Consider the following 12,207-nt stretch of genomic DNA (forward strand, 5'->3'; position numbering starts at 1 on the left):
AAATAAATAAATAAATAAATAAATAAATAAATAAATAAATAAATAAAATAAATAAAAAATAAATAAAAGAATCTTTTCACACCTGAGGTAAATTTACACCTTAAAATAAATTTCTGGGTCAAAGGATGTGCACATTTTTTATCTTGATTTATTTTGCCAAACCACAAAAGCTTGAAGCACTTCCTGTTTTCACCAGCAAAGCAAGAGTGCATGCACCACAACCCTCAGAATGGGAGAAAATATTTGCAAATGAAGCAACTGACAAAGGATTAATCTCCAAAATATACAAGTAGCTCATGCAGCTCAATATCAAAAAAAACACAACCTAATCCAAAAATGGACGGAAGACTTTTCTCCAAAGAAGACATACAGATGGCCAACAAACACATGAAAAGATGCTCAACATCACTAATCATTAGAGAAATGCAAATCAAAACCACAATGAGATATCACCTCACACCGGTCAGAATGGCCATCATTAAAATCTAGAAACGATAAATGCTGGAGAGGGTGTAGAAAAAAGGGAGCCTTCCTGCCCTGTTGGTGGGAATGTAAATTGATACAGCCACTATGGAGAACAGTATGGAAGTTCCTTAAAAAATGAAAAATAGAACTACCATATGACCCAGCCATCCCACTACTGGGCATATACACTGAGAAAATTCAAAAAGGCACATGTACTGGGGCTTCCCTTGTGGCGCAGTGGTTGAGAGTCCGCCTGCCGATGCAGGGGACGTGTGTTCGTGCCCCGGTCCGGGAGGATCCCACATGCCGCGGAGTGGCTGGGCCCGTGAGCCATGGCCGCTGAGCCTGCGCGTCCGGAGCCTGTGCTCCGCAACGGGAGAGGCCACAGCAGTGAGAGGCCCGCGTACCGCAAAAAAAAAAAGATACATGTACCACAATGCTCATTGCAGCACTATTTACAATAGCCAGGACATGGAAACAACCTAAATATCCATTGACAGATGAATGGATAAAAAAGATGCGGCACATACATACAATGGAATATTACTCAGCCATAAAAAGGAATGAAATTGAGTTATTTGTAATGAGGTAGATGGACCTAGAGTCTGTCATACAGAGTGAAGTAAGTCAGAAAGAGAAAAACGAATACTATATGCTAATGCATATATATGGAATCTAGAAAAATGGTACTGACGAACCTAGTGGTAGGGCAGGAATAAAGATGCCGACTTTGAGAACAGACTTGAGGACACAGCGGGGAAGGGGAGGCTGGGACGTAGTGAGAGAGTAGCATTAACATATATATACTACCAAATGTAAAGTAGTTAGTGGGAAGCAGCCGCATAGCAAAGGAAGATAAGCTTGGTGCTTTGTGATGACCTAGAGGGGTGGGATAGGGAGGGTGGGAGGGAGGCTATATGGGGATATATGTATGCATATAGCTGATTCACTTTGTTGTACAGCAGAAGCTAACACAACAATGTAAAGTAATTGTACTCCAATAAAGATGTATAAAAAAAAAGTGCATGCACCACCTTTTAAGAGAGCCTTGACAAACAAGAATGTGGTTGTGTGGGGTTGGCTGAGATAGTAAAGGGTCTGGATACTGTGTTAGGGGGACATAGCCAGAGGGACTGGGGCTATTAGTTTGGAGAAGTTGAGAAATATAATAGCAGGCTGCAGCCATTTGGAAAGTGTCCAGTAGAAAAGGGACCACAGGGCAGAACTCTAATCAAAGGGGAAAATTACACGGAGTTAGATTTGGGTTCAATGTAAGGAAGAAATGTCTAACAATTAGAACAGTCCCAGAACAGAACAAGCTTTCCTTGTGGTTGCTAGTTGGTGACGACAGCAACGATGATGATGATGATGATGGTGTCGATAACGATGACAACGTGATGATAATTTTCATTTATCTCATCATCTCCTTTTCTCTCGAGTCTCCTCTCCGTCTGCATTTCAACATCATTTCCCATTTTAAAAATAAACCCTCCCTCAACCCCACATTCTTCTCCTTCTACCACTTGATGCCTCTCTTCTCCTTTGTAGCGAAGTCCCTTGAAAAAGTGAGTCACCACATCCATTTCCGCATCTCCATTCACTCCTCTGCTCACTCCAGTCTGGCTCCCCACCCCGCCCCAGAACTTCTATAAGGCTTCTCATGCCAAGTGAACAACACCACCATCGGTAAATCCAATAGACACACCACAGACCTCAGCAGCATTCGACACCAGTGACCATGCACCATCTCTCTGCCTCCCCTTCTTCCCTCAGCTTCCCAGAATCCACATTCTCCTGACTTTCTTTGGTTCTCCATGTTCGCCCTTTCTGAGAATCCTCTGGAGACCTCTGTGCTTCCCGTCATTTAAAGGTTAGCGTTCCTTAGGGGTCTGTTCTAAGCCCTCTTGCCTTCTCACCTACATCCTCTCTTGCTGGTCAGTTGCAGCTACTTCCATAGTTCTAGTTACCATTTGTATGCTGGTGATATATAAATCTGCATCTCCAGCTCCAGATTCATATATCCAACTAAGCATCTGTGTTTGTATGTCCCATAGATTTGTCAAGCTCAGTGCCTTCAGTTCTGAATTCATCTTCGACCCTAAATGGGCTTTTTTTCCTCACATTTCCTATCCCCATAAGTTCTTCCACCACTCGTCAATTGCCCAAGCCAGAACATGGCACACACCCTGATTCATCCTTTCCCTCATTCCCCCCATCCATTCAATTGTCAAATTTTTTTGTTTTATCTTCCTAATGTTATTCAAAACAGTCTACTTCTCTCCACTACCACTCCTCAGACCAGATCACCAGATCACCATTAACTCTCACCTGGATGATCCAATAGCCTCCTACATTGTCTCCCTCCCTCCGTTTGTATTCTTACCTCCTCCATTCTCTGCAGTACTTTAGTGGGGGCTTGGACTCTGGGGTGAGATACTTGGGTTCAACATTGGCTCTACCACTTACCACCTACATGACTTTATGTAAGTAACTTAGCCTTTCTGAGTCATCATTTCTTCTTCTATAATTAGGGGATATTAGTATTATATTGGCCAGGGTTTCTAGTTCTAAACAACAGAGTTCACTCTGCCTAGTTTAAGAAGAAAGATTGTCTAGAAAAGGCAAATCTATAGAGGCAGGGAATAGATTAGTGGTTGCCTGGGTCCAGGGGGTGGAAATGGGGAGTGACTGCAAATGGGAATGAGGGATCTTATTGGGGTGATGAAATGTTCTAAAACTGGATTATGATGACGGTTGTACAACTTGGCAAATTTACTAAAAATCATTGAAGTGTATGCTTAAAATTGGTGATTTTGCGATATATAAATTTATACGCCAATAAAGTTGTTAAAAAGTAAAGGAAGAAAGAGATTTTAAAGGACATTAGGCAGTTCTTACAATCTCTTGGAGGACCAAAAACCAGGATTGCTGAGACACTACACAGCCAGGAACAACACCCAGAGAACAGGGACTGTTCCAGAGAAAAGACTTGGCCAGCCACTGCTAAGCCCTAAGGTGGGAACTCATGCCAATAATGTTTGGGAATGAGTGCCAGAATCTTAGTCACTGCCATCCCCAATGAGCTGAATGCCTGGGGCTATACCTCCTATAGTAGGCTGAATAATGGCCCCAAAGCTATCAGGTCGTAATCCCCAGAATTTATAACTGTTACCCTATTTGGGAAAAGGGTCTTTACAGATGTGATTAAGGATTTTTAGATGGTGAGATGATCCTGGATTATCAAGGTAGGCCCTACATGCCATCATATGTGTTCTTATAAGAGAGAGACAGAGGGAGATTTCATGCACGCACGCGCGCGCGCGCGCGCACACACACACACACACACACACACACACACACACACACATACAGGAGAAAGTTTTGTGAAGGTGGAGCAGAGTCAAGGATGCTGGCCTTGAAGATTGGAGTGATGTGATCACAAGCCAAGGAACACAGGCCACCCCCAGAAGCTGGAAGAGGCAAGGAAGGATTCTCCCCTGGAGACTTGGAGGGAGCGTGGCCCTGCCAACACCTTGATTTTAGCCCAGTGATACTGATTTTAGATGTCTCTAGAACTGTGAGAGAATAAATCGTTGTTTTAAGTTACCAAGTTTGTGGTTAATTGTTACAGCAATGACAGGCAACTGACAACTGGGCGAGAGAACAAGTGGAGGTCTACATACTGCTTATTCAGATATTTAAAAGTCATAACAGACTTTTTTTTTGTATAAATTTATTTATTTTTTGGCTGTGTTGGGTCTTCGTTGCTGCACGTGGGCTTTCTCTAGTTGCGGTGAGCAGGGGCTGCTCTTTGTTGCAGTGCGTGGGCTTTTCATCATGGTGGTTTCTCTTGTTGTGGAGCATGGACTCTAGGCATGCAGGCTTCAGTAGTTGCGGCGCGCGGGCTCAGTAGTTGTGGCTTGCGGGCTCTAGAGCACAGGCTCAGTAGTTGTGGCACACGGGCTTAGTTGCTCTGCGGCATGTGGGATCTTCCTGGACAAGGGCTCAAACCCATGTCCCCTGCATTGGCAGGTGGATTCTTAACCACTGCGCCACCAGGGAAGTCCCTAAAAGTCATAACAGACTTTAAAATGAAACGTGTTTTTTCATCTACCCAAACATAGCTTCATTACAACCTGGAAGGCCAGATTCAACTTTAGAATTCTTGGACTCCTCAGAATTCTGTGCCAGAACTTGGAAGTATTGGTTGAAGAGGCCTCTGACCCTTAGCCCTTAGCCCACCGCCTTCTCATCTCACTCTGGCTCCTCCCAGCTCTGTGAGGGCCTCGTGCACCTATGTATGGATGCCCTGCACTGTATGCCTAAGCCCCCTCCACACCCTCCACCTGCATTCAGCTGCCCCTTGGCCATCCCTTGATCTCAGGAGCATGCCCCTGGGTGCTATGGTCTTCTCTCAAGAGGATAAATCTGGGAAAAGGTTAAGAGCCATTTGGGAAGAGAATTCTGGGGTCCTACATATCGAGCATGGTGGGATGAGGGGAGTGCATCCAGTGCTCTGGATTGGCACATTCTGCCCCTGAGGCAGCAGACTTCTAAGGGGACACCAATATTTCCTGTATCCTGGCATACACACCCTGCCTAATCCCCCAAACTCTGAGTATGATGGAAATGCTTCCACAATTAGATTATACTATACAGTTGACCTGAAGCTAGCAAGATCATCTGGGTGGGCCTGACCCAAACACATGAGTCCTTTAAAAGCAGAGAATTTCCTTTGGCTGGTCCCAGAAGAGAGGTCAAAGATTTGAGGCATGAAAACATTGTATCATCACTGGCTTGAAGATGGAAGGGGCCATATGGTAAATAGTGCAAGTGGTCTCTAGGATCTGAGAGTGGCCCCTGGCTGACAGAGCTCTGACTCCCATGATGGCATGGGATTGAATTCTACCAACAGGAAGAATGAGCCTAGAAGTGAATTTTCTCCCAGAGTCCCAAAGTGAGAACTCAGCAGAGCTGACACTTTGATTTCAACCTTGTGAGACCCTGAGCAGAGCACCCAGTCACGCCAGGCCCAAACTACTGATCTACAGAACTGTGAGCTAGTAAGTGATGGTGTTTTAGGCCACTGAGTTTGTAGTAATTTGTTACGCATCAACAGAAAACTAATACAGCCCTACAGGTTCCTCACTCTGTGGGGAAGCTTGCAGCTAGCAGAGGGCCAGGGTGGGATCTCTAAAGTGTGGGGTCCAGGAAGTGGTCCCTATTGTGTAGGTCAAGGCTGGTACTGTCCCCATCCATTCCTTAAGGTGAATTCTGCTCATGCCCAGCACCCTATGCTATTTCCTGTGTACCAAAGTGTTGTTGCATGGTGCATATGTTTGAAAAGCTTGGGTCTCAAAGGTGGAGGTGAAGGAGTTGGCTTATTTTAGGGGACATGTTGAGTGGAAAATGTTCACAGGTAGGGAGGCAAGATGCTCATGCTATGAGAAGCGTGTGGGAACAGAAACTGACTGAGGGAACCCCATTCTCACATTTACTCTGGGGCACCCAACTGCTGAATCATTGCACTGTTTAAATTGTGCTCTCTCTCCATGCTCCTGTGGAACATGTACAACTGAATTTGAGGGAATTAAATGCTCGTAAGAAAAGATTCCACCATATGAAAGAAAAATATCATTATAAGGTGTTCTCATAGTAATCTGTTCATATATACAGCAATCTTCTTTTAAGACATTGTGTGCTAGACCCAAGAATACCAGGAAGCCGCATCACAATGTGGAATTGTGACATATGATCTATGTATTGATTCATAAGGGAGAATTTACTAACTATATTCTTGATTATCCATTCTGTGATATCTGGTCTAAGTAATATGTCTTTAGAATTTTAATATACATGTTTATTATTTAATATTTGTTGCATAGAAAACATATACTCAAATAATGACTCAAATAATGATAATCCTAATAATATCAGATGGGGAACCAAGGCTCATAAAGGTGAAGGAGGGTTTTTTTTTTTGTGGTACACGGGCCTCTCCTGTTGCGGAGCACAGGCTCCAGACGTGCAGGCTCAGCGGCCATGGCTCACGGGCCCAGCCGCTCCGCGGCACGTGGGATTTTCCCGGACCGGGGCATGAACCCGTGTCCCCTGCATCGGCAGGCGGACTTTCAACCACTGAGCCACCAGGGAAACCCCGCGAAGGAGTTTTTTTTGTTTTGTTGTTGTTGTTGTTGTTTGTTTGTTTGTTTGTTTGTTTTGCGGTATGCAGGCCTCTCACTGCTGTGGCCTCTCCCGCCGCGGAGCACAGACCCCGGACGCGCAGGCCGAGCGGCCACGGCCCACGGGCCCAGCCGCTCCACGGCATGCGGGATCCTCCCGGACCGGGGCACGAACCCGTGTCCCCTGCGTCGGCAGGCGGACTCCCAACCACTGCGCCACCAGGGAAGCCCCCGTCGAAGGAGTTTTGAAACCACATTTCCACATCTGAAATCCCAAGCTTGGGCGTGATTACCTTGAGGGTCAAAGGAGAGAGTGTATATGAAAGTACCTATTATATTCAAAAAGATTATTTTTAAAAACTGGCTACCATTTGTGAAGCTCTTACCCTATGCTAGGCATTGATAAGAGCTTGTCGTGCCTTTTCTTGTATAATTATCACAACAACACTATGAACAGATGCGAAACTGAGGCTCAGAGAGGTTAAGTGACTTGATCAAGAAAACTTAGCCAGGTTTATGAAATAAGTTGCTTTAACTTTTAGCTGGTAAACTGCATTGTCTCTCTAATAGATGCAAGTTATCATCATCATCATCACCACCATCACAAAGAACAAGGGGGCATTGGCCATTAGGGAAATATGAATCAAAAGCACAATGAGATACTCACTAGGATGCCTATAATCCAAGAGACAATAACAAGTGATGATAAGGATGTGAAGGACCGGAACATACATTGTTGGTGAGAATATGAAATGGTGCAGCCACAGTGAAAAACAACTGGGTAGTTTCTCAAAAGATTAAAATTAGAGTTTAGGGGCTTCCCTGGTGGCGCAGTGGTTGAGAATCTGCCTGCCAATGCAGGGGACATGGGTTCGAGCCCTAGTCTGGGAGGATCCCACATGCCGCGGAGCAACTAGGCCCATGAGCCACAATTACTGAGCCTGCGCGTCTGGAGCCTGTGCTCTGCAACAAGAGAGGCCGCGATAGTGAGTGGCCCGCCCACCGCGATGAAGAGTGGCCCCCGCTTGCCACAACTAGAGAAAGCCCTCGCACAGAAACGAAGACCCAACACAGCAAAAATAAATAAATAAATAAATAAAATAAATAAAATAATAAAATAAAATTAGAGTTTACCAAGGGATCCACCAATTCCATTTTTAGGTACATACCCAAGAAAACTGAAGACACGTTCATACGAAAATGTGTACACAAACGTTCACAGCAGCATTGTTCATCATAGCCGAAAATTGGAAACAACCCAAATTTCCACCCAAAAGTGGTATATCCATATAATGGAGTATTACTCAGCCCAAAAAAAAAAAAGGAGTGCAGTAGAGATACATATTCCAACATGGATGAACCTTGAAAACATAATGCTAAGTGGAAGAAGCCAGACACAAATGATCATCACATATTGCCTGATTCCATTTATAATGAAATATCCAGAATATGCAAATCCATGGAGACAGAAAGTAGATCAGTGGGTGCCTGGAGCTGCAGGGGAATAGGAGGATTGAGAGTGATGGTTAAGGGATGAGGGAGTGGGTTTTTTTTTTTTTTGAGGTGATGAAAATATTCTAAAATTGATTGTGGTGATGGTTGCACAACTCTTTGGATATAGTAAAAAACTACTGAATTATACACTTTAGATGAGTGAGTTGAATAGTATGTGAATTATATCTCAATAAGCTGTTAAAAAAAAAAAAAAAAAAGAGCAAGGAGGGTCTTTCTGACCCTGGCGAGGACCTAAAGTTACATTTACAGGTCTGGTCCTATTCCTCCCCCTAAGCGGTGATGACTCGTGTAGATGCCAGCATTATCACCAGGCGTGCCCTGAATCCTTGACTCCTCCCTGGGAATCCAGGGTGTTGCCCTGCATTTTCCCACCTGCCCCAGGCATGCCCTGCCCAGCTCGCCCCAGCAGTCCTGGGTTAGAACCCAAAGTGTCACCCTCCTTTCTCGTGGCTTCTCCTTGCAGGAGACTGGCATACTTCCTCCTGCCTGCTGCTTCCTCCCCTGACTCCCACTTCTCCGCAGCTTGCTGTGAGCCTCATGTCTCAGATTTTAAAACCACAGGGAATTCAGGATGTGCACAAGAAGCTGGACCTTGAGGTTTTCTGTGCTGCCAGCCACTGCAGAGATTTAGGGTCATCCCCACAGCCCACTTACCTAATGTAGGAAAAGAACAACACATGGAAGAACCATTTAATGGTGCCATAATTCGTGCTCTGGATCCGGATGACTTTGTTTGTCTCATACTGGAAAACATCGTTCCAGCTGCAACAGGCTGTCATGTTGAGAGGCTCGCTCTCCACTCGGGGCTGGACCAGGGCTCAACCCTCCCAGACCGGCCACAGCAGACCCACCAGTAAGAGGAAAATGAAACGTCCTTATTCTTAGCAGCAACCTTTAAGTTTGAGTTCCTCCAATGATGTCAGAGTTGGGGCGGGCACTGGCAGCTGCCCAAGATGTGGCTGAGAATAAACAAGAAAAGCCAAGTCCTACAGGCCCAGCTGGCAGATGTCCCCGCCCCAGCCGGCCTCCCCCGGATGCCTGCACAAAGATGGTGTTCAAAGGAAAGGCATTTTAAGAATTCTGCCTTATCCCCTTTTTCCTTTCACTTTTTTGGGGCTCATTTCAGTCGGGGTAAAGGGGCAGCCCTTCAAATGTCAGGAGACCCAGAGCTTCCACTGTGCCTTAAGAAAGAGCCTAGATCTTTCCATTGCCTCAAGCCCCACTCAGAGACTGATTAGTTCATTTCTACAACCCTTTATTTAGCCCCAGATGTATGTGAACACTGGATGAATGAAGGTCTCCCGGCTCCTCCCTCCCTCACGTCCTCACAACACTTTGCTCTGTAGAGGGGGAATTAGATTTGCTGGGGGCTGGGTTTGGGGGAGGACTTTATTTCTATGCTGGATATTTCCTGCCTGACCCTCAAGATCCACTTTCCACTCTGCTCTATTCTCCCGGGAGGTCAACCCATGACCTAGCCCAATCAGCCTAAGAAACAAACGTGCCATCCAACAAAATTAGCTTTATTGACCCGTTCAATGAGGGAGTATACATCATCAAACAAAGGGATAGAATTATCATCACATTCTGGGGAAGGTGGAGTTTAGATCAAATTTAAATGAAATCAAGTTTTCACAGGTTCAAAGCAAAGCAGTTTTATATAAAACAGTCAACTTTAGGTCTGGATTGCAAAGTGGACCCAGGGCCCTGTTTCCTTGGAAGCAATAAAGCTAAGATAGATGTTACTTGTTTCCAGAAACCCATTATCTGAAGTTCTGCACCTGAGCTGCAAATCGAGGCTGCCTCTCTGTTTCAAGGTGACTTAGCTCCTCCAGGCAAAACAGGAACATTTCATTCTTACAGATGCAATTTCAAATAGCAAAGTTTGTGATAGTCTGTGATTTTAGAGGGTGATGTTTCTCAGTAAGTAACAGAGTAGCAGTCACTCACTCAAAGATGGGGGCTATTATCACCTTACAGCTACACAGAAATACTGTTTCGTGTTCCCTGTGCCGTGGACTTTATCCATTTCTGCTCTTCCTGTCTGCGGAATGTGGTTAAGACTCTGTGCTCCCAATGCAGGGTGCCCGGGTTCCATCCCTGGTCAGCCCCCATGCCACAACTAAAAGATCCTGCATGTCATAACTAAAAGATCCTGTGTGCCACAACTAAGATCCCACAGGCGGCAACGAAAATCCTGCATGCCACAACTAAGACCCAGCACAGCCAAATAAATAAATAAATACTAAAAAAAAAAAAGATGGTCTCTGGGGAGGGAACAGGGGGATTAGTGTCAAGAGACTTATCACCTTTCTATGAAGTTTTCTCCACCATATGTATACATTACTTAAAAGAAAACAAAAACACACACACACTGATAGATTTTGAAAAGCTATATCTCCAGACCAAAACTGCCTTTTGAGCTCCATACCTGTGGTCTATGAACCTGCAGATCTAAATATCCCACAGACACTTCAAGTCACAACTTAAAAATGGAACACTTTCCCGTAAAATAATAGTGTGAGCAAGGACTAATGAGAGCAAGAGAGTGGAAACAGTAAATGTGGTCTACATTTCCTGTTAGCTTGGCTATGTGAGGGGTAAGGGAGATTTTTTAATGGGGGTCATAGAGTCAAGGGAACATTGGTGTGTGTGGTTAAGATGGAAACATTTGAGCCGTTCAAGGATGTTCAAAGTGGAATGTCAAGAACAGTGGCCTGTTTCTTTGTGAAGTAGGAACTCAGGTCATGAATGGAACAGAGGTTGGAGGGCTTGGGTGAATTTCTCTTAGTTAAGTGTGTGTGTGTGTGTGTGTGTGTGTGTGTGTGTGTGTGTGTGTGTGTGTGTTTCTGGTTACAGGTCAGAAAATCAAGTGACTTTCTTCAGAAAACAAGTTATTTTGAGGAAGCACCGTTATCTCTCAGAACTCAGATGCATGAAATGTGGCTGCAAATCGTGAGAACCCACGAGTAGAACAGGAAACTGAAACGTCCCACGCTGAGGCTGCTCTTTCAATTTGCCTGAAGCTATGAGGTCCCACCTCTGCCTGTCTCTCTGTCCACCCACCATGTGTCTCTCTAAACACTGGCCAGCTCTTCTTCTCTGAGGACATGTGGCCAAACAAGGCTATCATGATTAGATGTCCACGTGAAAGTTCAAGTGAAAGCCCAGATCAACACCCGGTTCCAGAATCCCAGGGAAGTGGATCTGAGTGTTCTGGCTATTTACCTCTGGTCCAATCAGCTATGGCTGTGGATGGCGTCACAGAACAAATACAGCATCAGGGGCCCTGCCTTGGTGAGGAGAGGGAGGGGAGAGAGGACTGGGAGGAAGAAAGAAAGGAAGAAGGGAGAGAGAGAGGTGTGGCTCTCAGAGAATAGAGGATCCTAGGCTGGGGGGCTCTGCTTAAATACCCCAGCCCCTCTCTCTCAGGTGGGACAGTTCAAAGGCAGCCTAGGCAGTCTCCCAGAGGTTCCTAGTGAGTTTGGGCCCCAGATGCCCACAGCAGTGACATGCTCTTGAATGCTTCCTGTATTGGCTGCCTTCCCTTCCTTCCCCGTGCCACTTCCCCACTCCCCTTCCTGGGCTCATCCCAAATGAGCTATTTGCACCCAGGGTCTGCTTTGGGGAAACCCAGTCTATTTCAGTCTCTTGTGCTGTCGTTAAGGAGTTGGGAATTTATTCTGAGAGCAATAGGTGGACTTCTAAGCAGCGTTGTGGCATGATCTTATTTGCACTTTAGTAAAATCACTCTGGCTGCACTATGGAAGTGGATAGAAGAGGCAAGAGTGAGGCAGGGGTTCTGCCCAGGGAGGGGGCATAGTGACATGGAGGGGGTCTGAGGGCAGATCCCCAAAGAATCCAACACCAAGGAGACTAAGCAAAGGCATCAGGGAAGGCGAGGAAAACCAAGCGGGGGTTGTGCACTCAGAAGCCAACCGGATGGCAGTTCACAAATAAGCCAGGGGCCACAGGAGATATTAAGAGCGATTATAATGCTGCAGAATTAAAGGGCACTAGTGAGGAAGCTGACAGGTAACATAAT

At 45.5% G+C, this 12,207-nt stretch overlaps 1 protein-coding gene across 1 annotated transcript in view; it reads right to left on the reverse strand.

Annotated features, from left to right (window-relative positions):
- P2RX7 (purinergic receptor P2X 7) overlaps nt 1–8,941 on the reverse strand; it is a 53,173-nt gene extending 44,232 nt beyond the window's left edge. Inside the window, exon 1 of the mRNA XM_007448719.1 lies at nt 8,817–8,941. Coding sequence (XP_007448781.1) covers nt 8,817–8,941 — 125 coding nt within the window. The remainder of the gene's footprint in view (nt 1–8,816) is intronic.
- Between the last annotated feature and the right edge of the window lie 3,266 nt (nt 8,942–12,207).

The sequence above is a fragment of the Lipotes vexillifer genome, unplaced genomic scaffold (genome assembly GCF_000442215.2).
Source record: "Lipotes vexillifer unplaced genomic scaffold, Lipotes_vexillifer_v1.1 scaffold21, whole genome shotgun sequence".
In the NCBI taxonomy this organism is placed as follows: Eukaryota; Metazoa; Chordata; class Mammalia; order Artiodactyla; family Lipotidae; genus Lipotes; species Lipotes vexillifer.